This window comes from Periophthalmus magnuspinnatus, chromosome 9 (genome assembly GCF_009829125.3).
Source record: "Periophthalmus magnuspinnatus isolate fPerMag1 chromosome 9, fPerMag1.2.pri, whole genome shotgun sequence".
Taxonomy (NCBI): Eukaryota; Metazoa; Chordata; class Actinopteri; order Gobiiformes; family Gobiidae; genus Periophthalmus; species Periophthalmus magnuspinnatus.
Genome location: NC_047134.1, coordinates 7,402,519 through 7,425,727, shown reverse-complemented (window position 1 = coordinate 7,425,727; position 23,209 = coordinate 7,402,519). Strand labels below are relative to the sequence as shown.

The window sequence follows — 23,209 nt, the reverse complement described above, 5'->3', positions numbered from 1 at the left end:
CATAGGACATTCTCCCATGAGCTTTGTGGCTTGTCAATATGTAGTTTGTCAAATTCCAATCTGGCTTTTTTATGATTTGTTTTCAACAATGGTGTCCTCCTTGGTCATCTCTCATTATGTCCACATTGGCTCAAACAATGACGGGTAGTGCGATCTGACACTGATGTGCCTTAAGCTTGAAATTCACCTTTAATCTCTTAAGACGTTTTTCTGGGCTCTTTTGCTACCGTTTGTATTGTCTCTCTCTTTGATTTGTCATCAATTTTCCTCCTGCGGCCACATCCAGGGAGGTTGGCTACAGTCCCATGGATCTTAAATTTCTGAATAATATGTGCAACTGTAGTCACAGGAACATCAAGCTGCTTGGAAATGGTCTTATAGCCTTTACTTTTAACATGCTTCTCTATAATTTTCTGTCTAATCTCCTGAGACAACTCTTTCCTTTGCTTCTTCTGGTCCATGTTGAGTGTGGTACACACCATGTCACCAAACAGTACAGTGACTACCTGTAGCCCTAGATATAGGCCCACTGACTTATTACAAGATTGTAGACACCTGTGATGCTAATTAGTGAACACACCTTGGATTAACCTGTCCCTTTGGTCACATTATTTTCAGTCTTTTCTGGGGGTACCATCATTTTTGTCCATGCCTGTTTCATGACTTTATTTTTTTTTAAATAATTGTGTTGAAGCATTGTTGAAAAGCAATGTCTGACCTTCATTGGTTAAATTTCATAGAATTTTTTTACTACTAATTTATTACTACTTTTGTCAGATTCAAATTATTTCTGTGACCATTGCGAGTTTTTCTTTCACTAACCAAAGGGTACCAACAATTTTGCCCATGTGTGTATATTCCAATGTCAGATGCCTTTACTTCCTCCTATATCCCTGTGTCAGATGTCCTCCCAACTTTTATATCAAATCCTTCTATTCTCGTGTTTAACTGGGATGGCCCCAGGTTGAATGTTTCTAGTGAATCTGCAGATGTTGTGGTGTGGCTGGATAAACACAGCGGGAGAATGGATCTTGTCATTGATAGAAATGATCAGGGAAAACATTTATGGAATTTCCTTGTTTGTTTTTTTCTGACAGGCATTCAGATTAGATTTGTGATTTATATTTTAACTATAGGATTCTGTTCAAAGTTCACATTTTAAACATGTCCAGAGGAATTGACAAAAAAACTGAATGGACTAATACAAGATTCATATTTTAGGATTTTTTTTATGCAGAATAAGACAGCTTTGTTATGTGTGGAGGAAATTATGGCACTTCAAAAATTGCAGCCTTCGTGATTTGCTAATGCCATCCATTCAAATGTAGATTTGTTCATCTCACGGCTCTAAGTATTATGTTTTTTAAGCTAACTATTAGTCACACCACTGCCATTTAATGCAAAAAAGCCCATTTTTTGTCTTTGGTCTGATCCCAACCATAGGCTTTTACTGACAGGATTGGCTGTAGACTAGGGTATCAAAATCTTTCAAGGTCTTCCAAACCACATGCTTTTACTGACAAAGGATTGTCCATAGACCTCTCCATTAAAAGGACCCAAGATGATCACTAACCATTAGAATCTTGATTAAAATGATATATGCACCGTTGTCTGTGCTGTGTCTGACCAGTGCGTGACAGGACAACGGCCCCTCAGCTTGGCTCACAGGATGATAATCCCTGACTCCGGGTTTGTATCTCTGCTAATCCTTGACCTTTGCCCCCTCTATGGTCACACACACCCTTCACTGTGTCCAAGCAACAGTTTGCATCACTAACGTAGATAGCATCTAGTGGTGCTATGAGAGTAGAAGACAATAGAAGACAGCCAATCTAATTACAAATACAGACTTTAAAGAAACTGTGTGTAAAATTTTGATTTAAAATTTCATAAACTTGCCACATCTGTCTCCAGATACGAGGTAGACATGTTCAAATCAAATGTATAAAAATAATATTAATAATAATAATAATAATAATAAGCAATCATTATCATACTGATTATTATTATTATTATTATTATTATTATTATTATATAAAGCTTTTACTGATAACAGTTGTAATGCTGATTTATCCTTAATTACAAAAACAATTAACATTGTGGTCGAGTTGTTTGTTATAATTTTGTGTTTTATGTCTTAAAACAGATTATCCAATGAGAAAGCAGAATAAGCCTCACATGCGTCTCTCACTTGGGTTGCCAGTTTCATTGCTGAAAACCTGTTGGCTTAAAGCTAAAAGGACTTTCTTCGATCTGAATGGTCACTACCTAAACCCTAGCACCTGCAGCCAGTCTTTAATCAGTGCTAGTGCAGCCTCTGCAGCTCAGTAGAGTGAATTGTCCATATTCTGAGAATGAGAAACACTTTTGTATGTGTGCTCTGTCTGTAGGTTAAGGCAGTGGCAGCCCAATTGTTTAAAATAATTCAGTAATGTGCCAAATAATCTTGATTATAATGTGTGCAAAGCCTAATCAAGAAGCCCTAACTGAAATATTATAATACAAAATGAATCTAGCCATAACTGTCCTGAAGCTGAATGAAAACTCATCCCTTCTCATTTAAGTTGTATTTGGAGTGATTCATGCTCTGTACTACCATTTATTATTATTTTTTTATTTATAATAAAACATTTTTAAAAATCAGTGATACACGTAGGATTCGACAGTGTCATGTAGCCATTTTGGTACAAATTAAAAAATAAAAAATCTGCTACTCGTTAGTGTGATGTGCAGCAATCCATTGGACGGTGCTGAAAGCTACACGGTTCTTTGTTGTGATGCAGTTTTCTAACACAGAAGTCAGCTGACTCTCTTCTTTCATCAAATCGTTTTAGATGAATATTGCTTTGTGGTTGTAATTGCATATAAAAGCTGCAAACATACATATCCATACTTGCAAATATACAACCCCAATTCCAATGAAGTTGGGATGCTGTGTAAAACTTTAAAAAATAATACAGAATACAATGATTTGCAAATCCTTTTCAACTTATATTGAACTGAATAAACTAGAAAGACATGATATTTAATGTCCAAACTGATATGGTAAATGGTCACATTTTTCTATAAATGTAATTTTTTTAATGCAAATTTTACAAATTTTACAAATACAAATAATACAAATTTTCAATTTGATGTCTGTACCACGTTCCAGTAAAGCTGGGACAGGGGCATGTTTACCACTGTGTTACATCACCTTTACTTTTAACAACAATCAATAAGTGTTTGGGAACTGAGGACATTAATTGTTGAGGCTTTGCAGGAGGAATCCTTTCCCATACTTGCTGAATGTACAACTTCAGTTGCTCAGCAGTCCGGGGTCTCCGTTGTCGTATTTTGCACTGTCTCCCATTGGTCTTGACTGCAGGAAGGCCAGTCTAGTATCCGCACTTTTCTACTACGAAGCCACGCTGTTGTAACACATGCAGAATGTGGCTTGGCATTGTCTTGCTGTCGTAACGGTGCGGATAGGACCAAAGGATGCAGACCAGAGCAGTTTTAACAGTGTTTATTTACAGCGGTGAAAATGCAGTCTTTAAACAGGTCACAAGAGCAGGTACAGGAGCCGGGGAGCGGGAGACGGGTCAGGCGGGTGCGGTGCAGGTAGAGGCGGGCAGGACAGGACCAGGACGGGGATAGAAGCAGGTGCGGTACCAGGGCAGGCGGATCAGACGAAGACCAGAGCGGGGAGCGGGTGACAAACCAGAGACCAGGACCGGACAGGAGACGAGACGAGCAGGAGACGAGACGAGCAGGAGACGAGACGAGCAGGAGACGAGACGAGCAGGAGACAAGACGAGCTGGAAGCGATCCCGGGACTGGAACGTGGCGGCAGGAGCTGGGCGAGTAGAGGCAGGAATCTGGAGGGTGCATAAATCCAAATGAGCATTTGCCGGAAAGTACCATATAACAAAGCTAAGCAAGAAACATTCACGTTTTACACGCGGACGGTCTGGCACCGAGTGTAGACTGCCAAGCCTTCTTGTACTCAGCAGCAGGTGGTGGTGATTAGGCTGATGCACCCCAGGTGTGCACGGGAGGAGTCAGGCACTCCACCCAGCTCCAGACACACAGGTAGGGGAGGGGGAGAGAGCACGGGAGGACAGGGAAACTGACATCATGACAGTACCCCCCCCCTAAGGTCCACCTCCTGGTGGACCCCCAGGCTTGTCAGGATGAGCGCGGTGGAAGTCTCGCACCATGTCGGGGTCCAGAATGCGTGCCCTGGGCACCCAGGATCGCTCCTCCGGACCGTAACCCTCCCAATCGACGAGGTACTGGAGGCCCCTACCACGGCGACGAACGTCAATCAGGCGGCGGACGGTGAACGCCGGGTGGCCGTCAATGACTCGGGCGGGCGGTGGGGGATCGGCCGGAGGGCACAGGTCGCTGGTCCGGACTGGTTTAACCTGGGAGACGTGAAAGGTCGGATGAATCCGGAGAGACGGGGGTAACTGGAGGCGCACCGCCGATGGATTTATGATCCTCATGATCTTAAACGGTCCCAGGAATCGGGGGGACAGCTTACGGGAGTCCGTCTTCAGCGGGACCGTCTTGGCGGAGAGCCAAACCATCTGGCCAGGTTGGTATACGGGCGCCGGGACACGGTGGCGATCGGCCGTCGCCTTAGTGCGCGCTCCAGCCCGAAGAAGGGCCGCCCTGGCCTTCTTCCAGATCCGGCGACAGCGCTGGAGATGGCGCTGAACAGACGGGACGGCGAGGTCCCTCTCCTCCGTGGGAAAGAGAGGGGGTTGATATCCCAGCGATGCCTCGAAGGGGGACATACCAGTGGCGGAACTCACGAGGGAGTTGTGAGCGTACTCTATCCAGGGTAGGTGAGTACTCCAGGTCGCGGGGTTGGCGGAGGCTGTGCACCGTAGGGCCGACTCCAGGTCTTGGTTGGCCCGCTCCGTCTGCCCATTAGATTGTGGATGGAACCCGGACGTGAGGCTAACCGTGGCCCCCAAACTGTCGCAGAAAGACCGCCATACCTGAGAGGTGAATTGGGTCCCTCTGTCGGACACGATGTCCACCGGGATGCCGTGGAGTCGGAAGACATGACTGGTCAGCTGGTCGGCAGTTTCTTTGGCTGTGGGGAGCTTAGGCAGGGCAACGAAATGGGCGGCCTTGGAGAAGCGGTCCACAATGGTGAGAACCACCGTGTTCCCCTGGGAAGGGGGAAGGCCCGTCACGAAGTCCAAGGCGATGTGGGACCAAGGGCGACGAGGAACTGGGAGAGGATGCAAGAGACCAGAAGGGGGTGAGTGGGAGGCCTTGGCCCGAGCACATACCTGGCAGGCGGCGACATAAGCCCGGGTGTCTGTGTCCATCGTGGGCCACCAGAAGCGTCTCCTGAGGAGGGAGAGAGAGCGACCGGCACCAGGATGGCAGGCGAAACGGGAGGCATGGACCCACTGGAGCACCTGAGACCGGACAGAATCGGGAACAAACAGTTTATCTGGAGGGCCGTTACCTGGGTCGGGGTCGTTGGTCTGGGCCTCTCGGACGGTGTCCTCGATATCCCAATGGACCGCGGCCACCACACACGAGGAGGGGATAATTGTTTCTGCGGTGACCGGGCTATCCTCCAGGGCGAACTGGCGGGAGAGGGCATCCGGTTTGACGTTCCGAGATCCGGGGCGGTAGGTGAGGAGAAAGTTGAAGCGGCTGAAGAAGAGGGACCAACGAGCTTGACGGGGATTGAGGCGCCTGGCGGACTGGATGTACTCCAAGTTTTTATGGTCGGTCCAGACGATGAATGGTTGCTCCGCCCCTTCGAGCCAGTGGCGCCACTCCTCCAAGGCCAGCTTTACGGCAAGGAGCTCCCGATCCCCCACATCATAATTGACCTCGGCCGAGGACAGTCGCCGGGAAAAGAAGGCGCAGGGACAGAGGCGGTTGTGGGGGTCGAACCTCTGCGAAAGCACGGCCCCCACTCCCGAGTCGGAGGCGTCGACCTCCACGATGAATTGCCGTGAAGGGTCGGGCTGGTGCAGGATGGGAGCGGAGGTAAATAGTCTCTTAAGCTTCTCGAAGGCTGTCTGCGCCTCAGGAGACCAGGCAAACGGCAAAGCAGGAGAGGTGAGTTTAGTTAAGGGCGAGATAACCCTACTAAAATCCCGGATGAAGCGTCTATAAAAATTGGCAAAGCCGATAAATCTCTGGAGCTGTCTCCGGCTGGTAGGAACGGGCCACTCAGTGACAGCCTGGATCTTTTCAGGGTCAGCTCTTACTTGGCCCCGCCCCACAATGAAGCCCAAAAAGCTGACCTCCTCTGCGTGAAACTCGCATTTCTCAGCTTTCACGAACAGTTTATTCTCGAGGAGGCGCTGGAGAACCTGGCGAACGTGCTGATGATGCTCCTGGGGGGACCGCGAGAAAATCAAGATGTCATCCAAGTAAACAAAGACGAATCGGTTAAGGAAATCACGGAGCACATCGTTGATGAGGGCTTGGAATACGGCAGGGGCGTTGGTGAGACCGAAGGGCATAACCAAGTATTCGAAATGTCCCAGGGGTGTCTTGAAGGCCGTCTTCCATTCGTCTCCCTCCCTGATGCGCACCAGGTGGTACGCATTCCGCAAATCCAACTTTGAGAAGATGGTCGCACCGTGGAGGGGCGTAAATGCCGAGTCCAGTAAGGGAAGCGGGTATTTATTCTTTACGGTTATATTGTTCAGACCCCGGTAATCAATGCAAGGCCGCAGGGATTTGTCCTTCTTAGCCACAAAGAAGAACCCCGCTCCCACGGGTGAAGTGGACGGGCGGATGATTCCGGCAGCCAGGGACCCACGGATATAGTCCTCCATTGACTCGCGTTCAGGTTTAGACAGGTTATATAGCCTGCTAGATGGTAGTGGGGCACCCGGCAGGAGGTCAATGGCGCAGTCATATGGACGGTGGGGCGGTAAAGAGAGGGCCTTGCTCTTGCTAAAAACCTCCCCCAGGTCGTGATATTCAGCAGGCACCGAGGACAGATTGGGGGTGTCTGGGGACGGATCAGCGACAGGAACGGACCTCCCGGCCGGAGGGAGGGCGGACCGAAGGCACTTGGCGTGGCAATCGGGACTCCAGCCCGAAACTCCGCCCCTGGCCCAATCGAAAACAGGGTTGTGGGCGCGTAGCCAGGGGTAACCAAGGACCAGAGGAGAAGCGGAGGAGGACAGGACATGAAACTGACGGTTCTCTTGGTGGTTGCCGGACAGAATCACGGTGACAGGTTCTGTGATGTGAGTGATGTGCCCCAGAAAACGTCCATTGAGCCCCTGGGCATTTAAGGGGCGTTCGAGGGGCTCCAGGTAGACCCCGAGCTGCTCCGCGACTTGGGCATCAATAAAGTCCCTCTCAGCCCCGGAGTCAATAAGGGCGGAAACGCATAAGGTCTCTGTGCGAACGCACAGGGTGGCGCTGAGCCGCAGTCTATTAGAAGAGTCCAGGATGTGTTGCTCGCCCACCAGTACTCCCAGTGCTACTGGTGGGCCCCCCCTTTTGGCCGAACTGGGCAGGTGACCACATAATGTCCGCGCTCACCGCAGTAGAGGCAAGCCCCGGCCAGACGACGCCTCCGTTGACGCTCCTCGGCCGACACAAGGGTCCTGTCGAGTTGCATGGGCTCATCCGGCGGGGGCGGGGCAGCGCGTGGCTCCGGCGGAACCGGTGACCGGCGTCTCTCTCGGCGACGAGCCCGTAGGCGGTTGTCTATACGGTGAGTGAGGGAGATGAGGGTCCGCAGGTCGGGGGGTTCGTCCCGGGAAACCAATTCATCTTTCAAAGTCTCGTTCAGGCCCCGCACAAACACAGCCCGCAGCGCGCTGTCCGTCCAGTCCAGCTCCGCCGCATGTGTCCAGAATTCAATGGAGTAATCCGCTACCGTCCTGGAGCCCTGGCTGAGAGTCAATAACCGGGAGGCAGCATTGTCCTGGTAGTGCGGGTGGTCAAACACCAGCTTAAACGTGGACACAAATTCCTTAAAATCCAGGCTATCCACAGACGTCTTCATTAGGCGCGCCTCTGCCCACTGGAGAGCTCTGCCCCGGAGTAATCCACATATATATCGGATCTTGGAGGCCCCCGAGCTGAAACGAGAAGGGCATTGCTGGAACATGAACTCGCACTGGAACAGGAATCCGCGACAGAGGTGAGGTTGTCCAGCATACGGCTCCGGATCCGTGCCTCTCGGCTCCGGGAGGCGTGGCGGCGCTCCAGCTGCAGCAGGCGGGGTGACGAGGAGCGCGGCCACCTGGTGGTTAAGCTGTGCCACCTGCTGGGACAATGTCTGATTTAGCTCCAATAGAGTTCGAATGGATTGTTCATGCTGACCCAGCACCGCCTCGGGGTGAGAGTGCGTCAGGCGGCGCGTCTGGTCCGGATCTGAGCCTGCTTGGTCCATAGTGGCCAGACCGTTCTGTCGTAACGGTGCGGATAGGACCAAAGGATGCAGACCAGAGCAGTTTTAACAGTGTTTATTTACAGCGGTGAAAATGCAGTCTTTAAACAGGTCACAAGAGCAGGTACAGGAGCCGGGGAGCGGGAGACGGGTCAGGCGGGTGCGGTGCAGGTAGAGGCGGGCAGGACAGGACCAGGACGGGGATAGAAGCAGGTGCGGTACCAGGGCAGGCGGATCAGACGAAGACCAGAGCGGGGAGCGGGTGACAAACCAGAGACCAGGACCGGACAGGAGACGAGACGAGCAGGAGACGAGACGAGCAGGAGACGAGACGAGCAGGAGACGAGACGAGCAGGAGACAAGACGAGCTGGAAGCGATCCCGGGACTGGAACGTGGCGGCAGGAGCTGGGCGAGTAGAGGCAGGAATCTGGAGGGTGCATAAATCCAAATGAGCATTTGCCGGAAAGTACCATATAACAAAGCTAAGCAAGAAACATTCACGTTTTACACGCGGACGGTCTGGCACCGAGTGTAGACTGCCAAGCCTTCTTGTACTCAGCAGCAGGTGGTGGTGATTAGGCTGATGCACCCCAGGTGTGCACGGGAGGAGTCAGGCACTCCACCCAGCTCCAGACACACAGGTAGGGGAGGGGGAGAGAGCACGGGAGGACAGGGAAACTGACATCATGACACTTGCTGAAATAAGCAGGGACGTCCCTGAAAAAGACATTGCTTGGATGGCAGCATATGTTGCTCCAAATCCTGCATGTACTTTTCAGCATTAATAGTGACTTCACAGATGTGCAAGCCATGGGCCCTAACACACCCCCATACCATCACAGATGCTGGCTTTTGAACTTTGCACTGATAGCAATCCGGATGGTCCTTTTTCTGTTTGGCCCGCAGGACACGGCGTCCATGATTTCCAAAAACAATTTGAAATGTGGACTTGTCAGAACACAACACACTTTTCCACTTTGAGTCAGTCCATCTCAGGTGAGCTCGGCCCCAGAAAACCCGGCGGTGTTTCTGGGTATTGTTGATATATGGCCTTCACTTTACATGGTACAGTTTTAACTTGAACTTAAGAGATGTAGCGATGAACTGTGTTAACTGACAATGGTTTCCTGAAGTGTTCCTGAGCCCATGTGGTAATATCCCATCTCTCTGAATCTTTGGATGATATTATGGACCGTAGACGATGAAATCCCTAAATGCCTTGCAATTGTACATTGAGAAACGTTTTTCTTAGTCTGTTGGACTATTTGCTCACCCAGTTGTTCTCAAAATGGTGAAACTCGCCCCATCCTTGCTTGTGAATGACAGCCCTTTGGGGATGCTCCTTTTTATAACTAAACATGACACTCACCTGTTTCCAATTACCCTGTTCACCTGTGGAATGTTCCAAACAGGTGTATTTTAAGCATTCCTCAACTTTCCCATACTTTTGTTGCCCCTGGCCCAGCTTTATTGGAACATGTTGCAGGCATCTAAATGAAAATGAATGAATATTTGCATAAAAACAATAACGTTTATCAGTTTGAACATTGAAATATCATGTCTTTGTAGTTTATTCAGTTCAATATAGGTTGAAAAGGATTTGCAAATCATTGTATTCTGTAATTTTTTCACAGCGTCCCTTCATTGGACTTTAACTTAATTGGAATTGGGGTTGTAGATGTACAGCAACTGTGAAACTACAGCCATTTACTCTCAACATTATTTTCTCAGATTCTAGCAAATGAGAAATGTTCCCAGAATCACCTTAGGTCATTAAGCTCTGTGGAGTTTAGTCCAGCTTCATAGTTTAAATGTTTTTCAATACAGTTCAGAGTATAGAATTCTGGAGCTGAGCGCTGTCTATTTGTGAGTTGCAGGAACAGAAACACCACGCTGCCGCTGACCAGGCGTCTCTCCGGGGACAGTGACTCATCCACGGTGTCCTCAAAAGGGGGAGGGGCATCGTGCACACGACGCTCTGGTGAGGAGGTTATTCTGATGGTCAACCGCAAAGAGGGGAAGCACATCATCGAAAGACCCGGAGCAACCATCCCAGCCAGAACCACACGCCCCTCCCCCCGCGCCCGAAGCCAGTCCAGAGAGCCCAGCCTCAAACCCAGCCCTCCCACTACGATGGAGGAGCGACCTGAGAGAGGCCGCTCCCTTGGCACTGATGGGCCCCGCAGGTTCCATGTCCCTCGCTCACACAGCCAGGGAAAACTCATCAGTCGCACCCGCATCAGTGATGCCAGCCCTGAGCCGGCATCTTGCTTCAGGGACCCCCAAAGAGACGATCTGAGGCCTAAAGGGACGCTCTCCTCCCCCAGAACCATCAAGAGACAACCTCCAAGGACCATCAACTCACCGTTGAAGGGTGCATCAAATAGCAGCTGTCCCAGTAAGAAGATCAGCACACCCAGACCTCCAGCCCCTCGCTCACCCTCCTTCGGAAGAGGACGCCTCCCTCCAGTGTCCATTGGGGGCCGGCGCTCACCTCACTCCTCCCCCCACCACAATCACATGGCCCGCCCGCTCCGGCAGTCAAACGGCCAAGGAGCACTGTATCGGAATGGCTCAGCAGAGGAGCCAAGGGGGCTGGCCTTCCACATGCTGCCTCCTCTGGACCCCCAGAGAGAGCAGGACTTATACCGCAGTCTGGAAATGGAGTTCTTGGAAAATACTCGGCAGGTGATATCTGGAGCAGGAGGTGGGGCTAGAACCCATCTGGCGCCCAACTCTGATGTCACAGACTCCGCCTCTAACCCCTCTTCTTCCTCACTGAATGTGGGCACTAAGGCTGGATCTCTTCCAGACCTAAAGGACTCAAGGCGGACACACAGGCCCCTCCCTGTGGATGACCCTTTGACTTTATTGTCGGGACAGAGCTCAGGAGCAGGCATAGGGGTGAGGCAGGCAGAGCCTGAGCACTGGGTGGGCCGGGGGCTCAGGAGGCTGCCTGCCATCTGCGGGTCCTCTGCAGACACCTCCAATCATGTACGGGACCCAGCACCTGTCCAGGACCCAGCACCTGTCCGGGACCCAGCACCTGTCCAGGACCCAGTATCTGCCCAGGCCATGAGGAGCCTGAACAGGGCCCCATGTAGGATCCTAAATGGGGGCCGTGCACCTGCAAGAGGGTCAAAGGGAGATGTCCTGAGTGTAAATCAGCATTCAGACTTCCCTTATGAGGAGAATAGCAGTGAGGACCTCCCACCTCCCGAGGTGTGCCAGTCCCCCTGCTCCCTACCCCTCTCAGAGGAGTACGCCGACTCTTCCAGTGAGAGCTCCTCCATGTGCTTCAGTCTGAGCGAGTCCTCCCCTCCGCCCTCCCACTCAGGCCTGGTCAATGGAGAGACAGTGTCCTCTAGGAAGGACCCCCACAAGCACAAGCTGAAGGCCCGAGTAAGGCCTCGTACTGACCACCGACCTGCCCACAGCCCCTCCAGGATCCCCACCCCCGTCAAGTACAGATCCCCCTGTCACACACCTGTCTCCTTCAGATCCCCCTGTCAGACGCCCCCTCTGTCCCCCCAGGGCCCTGCAGGACATGCTGCCTCCTGTAAGGGCCTGCAGCAGGCCTTCCCTGGACAGTCGGGGAGTCTAGACACTGAATCTTGGATGTAGAACAATTGTGTTTTTTATGGGTTGAATACTGACTACTATTGTGTCCATGCTGATGCATTTTTATTTCAAAAGATTTTGCAGAGGTCCATCATGAAAAGAACAACTATTTTGTTTAATATTTTTAATCTGAGAATGTCTTAGAATGCTACGTTTTCAATATTGCTTTTTGCTCTCAGTACAGTTCAGTGGTGGGTGAGAATTGTATTTGAAATGAGAGGACAGCTTGGCTACTCGAGTCAGTTCTGTAGTTTAAAAGCCATAGTTGGCATAACTGTTATTGCCTAAGCAGTAAAGAGGAACATATATATTTTTCTAGCATCAGTTACCGTGGTATCCTAGTGATCTAAATGTTCCTCTTTATTGTTCCATAGCATGTTTACAGCTCAACAGAAGCTGGCACTCAGTTTAAACACTGCAAAGGTGTCTGTGTCATCCTGGGACATTATAGGGTCATTTAATTAAGTCCATCTGGATCACATCACAAGAGGGTTGATATGAACTGTATTAAATGTACTAATTAGAATCATATGAAGGCGTATTTCTGCCACTTTTATTTGATAATGTCAACACTATAACTTCCACAGATGCAGTTGTGATGGTCAGGCTTGGAATCTAAATGCATGAGTATGGACATAGTTTTGTGAAAAGACTTTGAATGGGGCGATACATACTGTTTTTACTGCATGACGACTGTTTTTAATCTAAGTTTTACACCCGCTGAAATGTAGGGCGCATCATGTTGCTTTTTTTGCACTCAAGCCAAATTATTTATTACCAAAGGAACTTTTTACTTTGAGATTATCTTGTGCATGGACTTTGCTTTTTGCCTCTCACCCGGTTAGTACCTGAAACAGACTCTGTTGGTGATTCTCCACATTTCAACCAGATTCAAATATTGGTCAAAACGTTTCCACTACTCTCTACCCTCTAGAGCATTCTAGTGTTGTAATTATAGCATTAGATTTAAGTGGACTATCTTCCATACACTCTGCTGTCTGTGTACTGTCTGCTGGCTTCATATCACAGCGAACCTAGCTTTTATCATATTTTATTTAAATGAGATTATCAGTTTGACTTATGCCATTGTAACTGAAACAATTTTTTCACCCAATTTTGAACCATAAGAAGCATTAAAGAAGACCTATTGTGCTTGTGTCTGCTATATAGTTATTATCTATGACACCCATGGGGTCATTATGTTATCATTTGGAAATTTTAAATCGGAATATTCATCTGAAATAACTTAATAAAAGAAACAAGTCAGCTGACTTTTGCATCAGAAAACTGCAGTGTCCAGTGGGAGCTGACGTTGCTGTAAGCATCTTCACAACAAAGCCATGCAGCTATCGACACATCACATCATGCTAGAAAGTCTGCAGATTTTTTTCCATTTGTACCAAAGCGACTTCAGGAGTGTAAATGGTGAGGGGACACAACTAGACAACTAGAAAAGTAAATTTGGCAGAATAATTCTGTTTAACTAACTGGAATATTATTTGAGGAACAATCAATTTCAAAACATTTTTTTGATATAAATAAGATCAAGATTTATTTTTTATAGGATATTTTCGCACCGTGCACAGACTCCTGTATCCTAGCAACCCATGCCGTAGGCATGGGACATCCATATTTGTTCTTGCTAGCATGTCAGCGTCAACATTGAGTCTTCTTCCTTCTGCTCTTTGAGCAGGAATTTGACCCCCTGAACATATTCAAAAACTCCCCAAATTTTGCCCAAAATTCAGGCCTGGCGAAAAATTTATTTTTTGTGTGTTGCATTATTGGGCATAAAAAAATGGCGCGACAGCGCCCCCTGCAATAGTCAAAATACATTGCGTCAATGGGAGACGACCCGATGTCAACTTTGGCGTAGAGCCACGAAATTTGGTACACGCATTCTTCAACTAATGCCAAACAAAAAAGATTATTATGGCCACGCCCCCTGACAAACTGGAAGTCGGCCATCTTGGATTGACAATTCCAAAATGCAAAGTCAGCGTTTTCGCTGACTTCGCATTTTAATCAACTCCTCTGAAGGAGCTTCACCTGCAGGGCTGAAAATCACTGTACATCATCTAGACAAGTGGGGCATCAAAAGTTATCCAACTCATGATGATGCCCATCACGGTTTCTGTGTTGCGAAGCCGCAAATTTCCATCGGAATTTTTGCAATTTTCTAATTTCATAATTTGCTCCCGTTTGCGCAAACACAGTCCGATTTGGCTCAAATTCGAATCAGTTGTAAAACGTTCGGACCTAAAGCTACTCATTATGACAGAATTTAAATTGGCACGATAGCGCCCCCTACAGAATAACAAATAAATTTGTATGGAGGGCCGAAAATTTTGTTTTCCCAAATGTTACCAAATTTGACACAAAATTCCATTGGGTCATCGCAATCAATAAAGTCAATCAGAACTATGTGTTTTTTTGCTCCGTGCTGCCATGGCAATGCGCCAAACTGCCAATGTTATCCTAATGGGAAACCTCCCTATTTTTCCCATGAATGGGAAAAATATTAGTTTCATGGAATAATGTACAATTTGGCACCATGACTCGTCATGTCATCCTGATGAAAAAAGTCAATGGGACCCATGCAATTTTTTTCACTGGGTTGCCATGGCGATGTGCGAAAGAGCGTGACGAACATGAAGTTTGGCACAGAGATTCTTCAGATCGTTACCGTCAAAAAAGTCTGGGGGCCAACTTTGTATTTTGCACAGTGTTGCCATGGCGATGCCTGGAAAACCCATGTTTTTGCATTTTGTGCATCAGCACTTCCAATGTGTTTTGACTTATTCGGTGAAAAGTGCAGCCCAAAGCCGCAAAAAAAAAGTGACAAGTGGCACGTCAGCGTGACCCACAGGGAGTGTCAGAAAAGGAGAAAAAAAAAATAATAATAATAATTTTGGAGAAAAATAATGGGTGGAAAAAATTTCCATTATTATTAGGCCCGAGCCTGGGACTACGTCCCGGCGAGGGACTCATTAAAACCACGTCCGGAGCATGGAAAATGGCAAAAATCAAGTAGTAAACACGCCCCGACATGGCAGTGAGTGGTGTCAAAAATTAGAACTCGACGAGCTCTAATTGTCACAAAAGACCTCGAGAAAAAATAACGAAAGACGACTCGGTAGTGCCACCTCAAACTTTGATTTTCATGGGGCCAATGGGAGCCCGACTCGGAAAAAAGTCAACGTAAAAATCTGAAACTCACATCAAAAAATAGAACATGTCAGGACATGACAAAAATGATATTATGGCCCCGCCCTAAAATGTACAGGAAGTCGGCCATATTGGATCAAACCCGGGAATGACAAAAGTGCACACTCTCACATTCAGGACATTTTCTCGCACAGTTTTCATCACAAACACTTTAAATTTGGTCAAATCCCACTAAACCCATGTGTGATTAAAGATTATCAATTACATTTTGATTATGACTTTGGGTGTGGTCAGGGTGAATTTTCAACAAAATCGCAAATTTTGGAATAATTCAAAAAAATATTTCTCTTTCACACATTTTTTGTTGGGAAAACGCTAATACAGCGTTTATGCACATTTGTGAGTTGAACGCAATGATATGCAAATCAAGGCACTCTCTCACAAAATGGCTCTCTAGCGCCCTCTTAAAATTTAAATTTCAAAAATTCGTAGAAGACAATCGATTTGTCGTGGACTTCAGAAAAAAATCACAGGGGCCTTATTTGTGATGGGGCACAATGTGAGAAAGTCACATGACTGCAGCTGTTATGGTTTAGGAGAAAAATAATGGGTGGAAAAAATATTTCCATTATTATTATTATTATTATACTTACCGCTTTGAAGTCATTTTTGACCCCCTGAACATTAGCGAAAACTCAATTTTATTGGACCCAAAATTCAAGGTTGGCGAAAAATTTATTATTTTGATGTTCAAAAAAATTAATGTTTAAAAATGACTCAATAGCGCCACCTCAAAATTTGAAATACATTGCGGCAATGAGAGACCTTTTTCATCGTAGACAATTTAAATTTGGTATATACATAGAAGATGTCAAGACAAGTAAAAAATTGCATTATGACCCCACCCTAAACCCTAAAGGAAGTCGGCCATTTTGGGCGGAACCCCATTTTCTCAAAATTTTACCTCTCACATTTGGATTTTTTGCGCTGTGGATTTTCATTCGAGAAACAGGAAAATTGGTCAAAATTAACTACACTTATGTGGGATTATAAGCAACTCTTTTGGAATTTTCTAAGTTATAAAATGTGGGTGTGGCCAGCCTGCAAAGAAAAAAGACGTTTTTTAAAGGTTTTAAAAGCGTGTAACTCACACAGTTAGTGTCCTATGTCCCGGCAGGAATATACTTTTTTATTCAAACTTTTGATCTGAACACATAGATATACAATTTACACAGGTCAGACAATAAATTGCTCCACAGCGCCCCCTTGAACTTTTGAATTGGAACAAAAAAATTACTTTGACATAAACATTTGAAATTTGGCATGGACATCCCTATTGCTATACTGAACAAAAAAGTCAATGACACCATACCTCTATTTTTAAAGGTGTTGCCATGGCAACGTCTGAGATTTCTCATTAAAATACATGGGTTTTGGATAACTGGGATAAAAAATTATTACTTTGTCATAGACCATTGAAATTTGGTACACATATTCCTCTCATCATACGGAACAAAAAAGCCAATGAGAACATACCTCTATTTTCAACTATGTTACCGTGGTAACATAATAAATGTGTCATTGAAATGAATGGGGTTCAGAGTACTGGACTTTGTTGTAGACTAAATAGATGCTCTACACTCATCAAACTTAAGCCTAAAATTCAAGATTGGCAAAAAATGTTGTATTTTGATGTTCAAAAAAATTATTGTTTCAAAATGACTTAATAGCGCCACCTCAAAATTTGAAATACATTGCAGCAATGAGAGACCGTTTTCATTGTAGACAAATTAAATTTGGTACAAACATAGAACATGTCAAGACAAGTAAAAAATTATATTATGACCCCACCCTAAACCCTACAGGAAGGCGGCCATTGTGGGCAGAACCCCATTTTTTCAACATTTTACCTCTCACATTTGAATTTTTCACGCCGTGGATTTTCATTTAAGAAACTTGCAAATTGGTCAAAATGAACTAGACCCATGTGGGATTATAAGCAACTCTTTTGGAATTTTCTACGTTGTAAAATGTGGGTGGGGCCAGCCTGAAAAGAAAAAACACGTTTTTTAAAGTTTTTAAATGCGTGTAACTCACACATTTAGCGTCCTACGTCCCGGCATGAATATACTTTTTTCTTCAAAATGTTGATCTGAACGCATAGATATACAATTTACACAGGTCAGACATTATATTGCTCCACAGCGCCCCCTTGAAATTTTTACATGGGTTTTGGTCAACAGGGATGAAAAATAATTACTGTGTCATGGACCATTGAAATTTGGTACACATATTCCTCTCATCATACTGAACAAAAAAGCCAACGAAGACATACCTCTATTTCCAACCGTTCAGGCGTGACAATGTTATAAATGGTCTCATTGGAATGAATGGAGTAGTATTACTCAGTCGCTGATTTTGGGGGGAGGGGCGATGTAAGCGGGAATGAAAGGCAGGATCTCCGCAGTGGCATGTACCCCGTGGTCGCAAGGGGTGGCGAGGGCCTTTATCACTGCTTGCAGTTTTAATTATTATTATTATTATTATTTTGAATGCAGTGTCAGATATGGAACAGTAGTAAAATAGTTTGTAATCTAAACACGTGTTAAGAAGGCATTGACCAGTACAAACAATTCCAAGGTTTGAACCTGTCCCCTGAACACACCATTTAAATCATCTATGCATGTGTTGTTCTGTGCTGTCTTTGCTATGCAACATCAGTCTCGCAAATGCCTTGACTTTCCCTTTGCCTTAAAACTAACCAAATTTCAATTAGAATGTTCCACAATTCACAATATCAGTATTTTTTATGTGGCAACACAAAAAGAGCCTGATTGTTAGTGTCAGAAAGATGGAATATAGCCAATTCCTGTAAAGGTTAAGGTGAAATTAATTATTGGTGGTTTTCAGATACTAGAATTTGAGAGTATACACTTAGATGGGGAATAAGAGCCAGATTTCACAATTTGTACTTTGCAGCTGATGCCATCAACATTCCCTGGGGGTGATAAAACTAACTGGAGGTATTGCTCTGTCTGAAGCTCTGTTACTCAAGTTAGATGTTGCAATCTGACCATATAGAACTGACTTAATTGGAACTACAACAGGTGAGGGGATTTGTGCTGTTAAACAAGTTCCTTTAAAATAACATTACAGTGACAACCTAGCTAGCACTAGCCAACAGTTTTTCAGTTAGTCACTGTCACCCTTTTGTTGAAATTCAAAACAGGACCTTGAATGTGTGGTTTGAATCCATTTTGTATTGTTTATATGTGTTCTAAAAACATCTCAGGCCGCCTTTGCTAATGTGTGCATTGTGTAATCATGGATGAATATTCCACCATAAACATACATGCAGAAGCCACCCAGTGTGATGTCACTGCAGTGGAATACATTGTTTTTTGCCATGAAATGTCCAAAAGGTAAATTCATGTTGAACCTGATCATTTCTGTTAACCAGGGTAGACACAAGAACTTGTATCATAAAACAAATCTGCTTTTGAACAATATTAATTTTAGCTGCTCCTATCCGTATTAAATTGTATTGGCCTTTAGAATGTGGTGATGTCATCTGAAACCCAGCAATAGGAGTTTATGACAACGCACACTGCATGGCGACATCTAGCGGTCAAAAAGAGTATCGTTTGAAGAAAAGTTGAGGCACAACACAATGGTTTGGGTTGAATTATGGCTAAGAGTAGAGTAGTGGTAGCTTATGTAACAGTGAATGAAGACAAGCAGTGAGGAGGCCTGATAATATGTGAGACTGGGGCTACCTGTCAGGAGTATGTAGCTGGAGGATTAACTAACTGCATGTTTTATTGATGGGAAACTAGAGGAAACCTACCCAGACACAAGGAGACCATGCAAACTCCACATAAATGCATAGTCCAGGAATCAAACCAGTGACCTTCTTGATTTGTGGCAAGATTGCTAACCTCCTCCAGCACCCTATGCCTTATCATAGTGGAGCTGGTTGCAAAATGACAACAATGTGGCTCACTTATGATTTAATACAATACATGGCTCACGATACATTACAATTTAGCGATACATGGTAATTAATATAGCTATTGAATATACTTTGTGATATTGCTATAAACCAACTACATTTTGATGCACTGAGGACAAACTGGGGATGACACATGGGCACACACAGACTGGAAAAGTGCAGAAAAAATAATGGTGCCAAATATCAGCTCAACTTTCAATATCGGTCCAACACCGATATCTGGGAAAATCTCAGATACCGTCAATAAACAATATGCCATCTCTAATACATTGTGCATTCTGTTCAATAGTGGTAGGTTGTGGGTTGGATTCCTGGACCAGATGATCAGAACTCTGCCTCTTTGTGAGTTTAAATTGCATATATAATTTATTGTTGAATCTATGATACAAGATTTAGTCCATGTTAATGCCCTATTTTGTGTAAGCCAAGTATACCCCAGTCTCACATGTCAATGATTTATCAGAGGGGTATGGGAACTGTTTGCTTGTAACTTCGTAACTTAAAAATTGTTTAAAGTTGACATATTATGCGAGATTGGCTTTTAACCAGATTCAACTCAAAATCTTAAATCTGTGAAAACAGAACTAGTTCATTTTAAACGATTTGCAGCGGTCCAAAATTATTCCTGACTTACCTTCTGAGTTTATAAGCACTTTTCACAACCGCCATGGTAATGCTAATAAGTTGCATGCTAACACTAACATGCACTTCCTGATTCTCAGACAATAAAATGCTTTCTAATAATTAGATGCAGACAGTTCACAATGGACTTGTTTTGAACCCATGAGATGTTGCACAATATATCTGTAGACCAATTTTGCTCAAATACATTGGGAAGAAATCTGGTACAGTTATTAATGGAAAGGTGTGGTGTGTAACATTATATCGAAAGCCAAACTAAAGCATAATATGGCTCCTTTTGGTGGAGTGTACATATGGAGTGTACATATAATGCTGGAAAAGACTTTGGAGGGTATTTTATTTATGGTAAAGTATGAAACAATATTGTAATGTGATACTGGACCTGGTGCAGTGTCCAAACATGTGCTTTATAATGAGAAAAAAGGAAAATGAAATTGAAATTGTACACATTTTTAACTAGAAATTGGAGAGTGTAAGAGAAGTGACATATATGAATAAAAAGCACAAAATAATTAGGATATACTGTAGTGCAATTATGTGCAAAATATGCTATTCTGCAGTAAAATAGTAGGATGTAGTTTTATTTTAATTTTAATTTTATTTTTATATTTATATATTTTTTGGCATGAGGATAAGGTTCATTGTTTTTTTTTGTTTTTTTTGGTTTGCTTCTTTTGGCTGATACATTGGGTTAGAGGAACTATATGTGGCCTGCTCTCATACTGCTTTACAATAGTACAAACACAACTGAGCCTGGGTTACCTTAACCTGCAGATAGAGGAAACATACACGTTTTTCTCATCCCCTGTATATGGACAATTGTGTGAAAGCTCAGAACCTCCAGAATGTCACTCACTGAGCTGCAAAGGCTGCACTAGCACTGATTAAGGATTGGCTCCAGGTGCTGTGGTTTAGATAGTGACTATTCTGATCAGAGACAGTCCTTTTAGGTTTAAAACAACTGGATTTTAGCATTGATACTGGCAACCCAAATTAGATACTCCTGTGAGGCTCATTCTGCTTTCTGAATGGATAAAAGTATTGAGAATCAAAACACCAAATTATTTAAAAAAAAAGTGGTGTCATGTCCACTGTTTATGTAATTAAGAATACATCAACATCACAATTCATCAGCAACTCAACCCCTCTGTTTCAAACCCACCTGTTTCATCTTCCGCTTCCCCAATGCACCTGCTTTCTTCTTTCACCCTGCCCTCTGTCACCCAAATCTCTACTTTCATTCGGAACTCCAAATCCTCCACCTGTCAACTAGACCCTCTCCCTACTGTCCTCATCAAAACCTCCATCCCTGTACTGTCCCCCCTCATAACTGATATCATTCACTTCTCTCTCACCTCCGGTACTGTTCCCTCCACCCTCAAAACTGCTACCGTCACTCCGATACTCAAAAAACCCGGTTCTGATCCCTCTGACCTCAATAACTTTCGTCCCATTTCAAACCTACCCTTCATTTCCAAACTCCTTGAGAAAACAGTTGCTGCCCACCTCCACACTCATCTTTCCTCCAATAACATCTACGAACAATTTCAATCTGGCTTCCGTCCCCTCCATAGCACTGAAACTGCCCTTTTGAAAATCACAAACGACCTCCTCCTCTCTGCTGACTCTGGTTCACTCTCCATCCTCCTCCTGCTAGATCTCAGTGCAGCATTTGACACCATTTCACACTTCATCCTCCTTGACAGACTTTCCTCCATTGGTGTCTCTGGTACTCCCCTCTCCTGGTTCCACTCCTACCTCTCAGATCGCTCTCAGTTTATTCAGCTCAAGTCATTCACCTCACACCCCTTCCCTGTCACATCAGGTGTTCCTCAGGGTTCTGTCCTCGGTCCTCTGCTCTTTCTAATCTATCTTCTCCCCCTTGGTTCCATCTTTAGAAAACACCACATTCACTTTCACTGTTACGCGGATGACACCCAGCTCTACATTTCCAGTAAACCCAACTCTACACTTCCACCCTCCTCCCTGACAGACTGCCTCACTGAAATACAAACCTGGTTCACCTCAAACTTCCTCAAACTTAACGGCAATAAAACAGAACTCCTACTCATCGGCACCAAATCCACCCTAAGCAAAATAAATCCTTTTTCCATATCCATTGATGGATCCTCTATCTCCCCCTCCCCTCAGGTAAAGAGTCTGGGTGTCATCCTCGACAGCACACTTTCCTTCACCTCCCATATTAACAACATCACCCGGTCCGCCTATTTCCACATCAGAAACATCCACCGCCTCCGTCCCTCACTCACCCCACACACCACCGCCATCCTCATCCATAGCCTGGTCACTTCCCGTATTGACTATTGCAATTCTCTTCTGTTTGGACTCCCACAGAAATCACTCCATAAACTCCAACTGGTCCAAAACTCAGCTGCCCGCATTATCACACACACACCCTCTCATCACCACATCACACCTGTCCTGCAACAGCTCCACTGGCTCCCCATCACACACCGCATACACTACAAAATCATACTCCTCACATACAAAGCTCTCCATAACCTGGCCCCTCCATACCTGTCTGACCTCATTCACATCTCCACACCTGCCCGCTCCTTCCGCTCCTCCTCTTTCCTGCACCTCACTGTCCCTCCTGCCCGTCTTGTCACTATGGGGAGCAGAGCCTTCAGCTGCTCTGCTCCCCAGCTCTGGAACTCCCTCCCCCATGACCTCCGCAACACACACTCACTCCCACACTTCAAATCTAAACTCAGAACTCATCTGTTTAGAAAGGCCTTCTCACCCTGACCACTCTGACCATAACTGCTCTGTCTTTTAATCTATATTTGTTTTTAAATGTATTTTTAATCATTTTACATTGTTCAATTTGTATTGTGTATGTATGTATGTACGGCGACCTTGAGAGCCTTGAAAGGCGCCTAACAAATGAAATGTATTATTATTATTATTATTATTATTATTAATTGTCAGTAAAAGCTATATTCAATTTGAACATGTTTACCTTGTGTCTGGTGACACAGGTAGGTCAAGTTTGGGACATTTAAAGTAAAAATCTTACATACAATTCCTTTGAGTTTAAGTTTGAAACCACTGCCAGCCAAAAATACCTTGTAACGGGTCCAAATATTAAGTTGAATTACCCACATCCAAAATTTTAATGGTAGTCTTTTTTTCTGACAAATGCATATTTATTTATAGAGTTTATGAAATGGCTGTTGCACTCTGGTGTTAAGTGAGGGACTATAAGGTGTAGTAACCCAGGCCTGTGGATATGAGGACGCTGCCATGTTAACATCGCATGCTCAAACACTACTGTATGTGTATGTGGTTATGTCACTTTTCTCAGATGTGAACGTTTTAAAATACTGACCATTTAATTGCAGAAAATGAATGATTG

The 23,209-nt window shown here is 45.2% G+C and overlaps 1 protein-coding gene across 1 annotated transcript in view; it reads left to right on the top strand.

Moving 5' to 3' along the window:
* gas2l1 (growth arrest-specific 2 like 1) overlaps positions 1–12,134 on the top strand; it is a 75,334-nt gene extending 63,200 nt beyond the window's left edge. The window contains exon 5 of the mRNA XM_033973304.2: positions 10,265–12,134. Coding sequence (XP_033829195.1) covers positions 10,265–12,011 — 1,747 coding nt within the window. The 3' untranslated portion in view covers positions 12,012–12,134. The remainder of the gene's footprint in view (positions 1–10,264) is intronic.
* Positions 12,135–23,209: the final 11,075 nt, after the last annotated feature.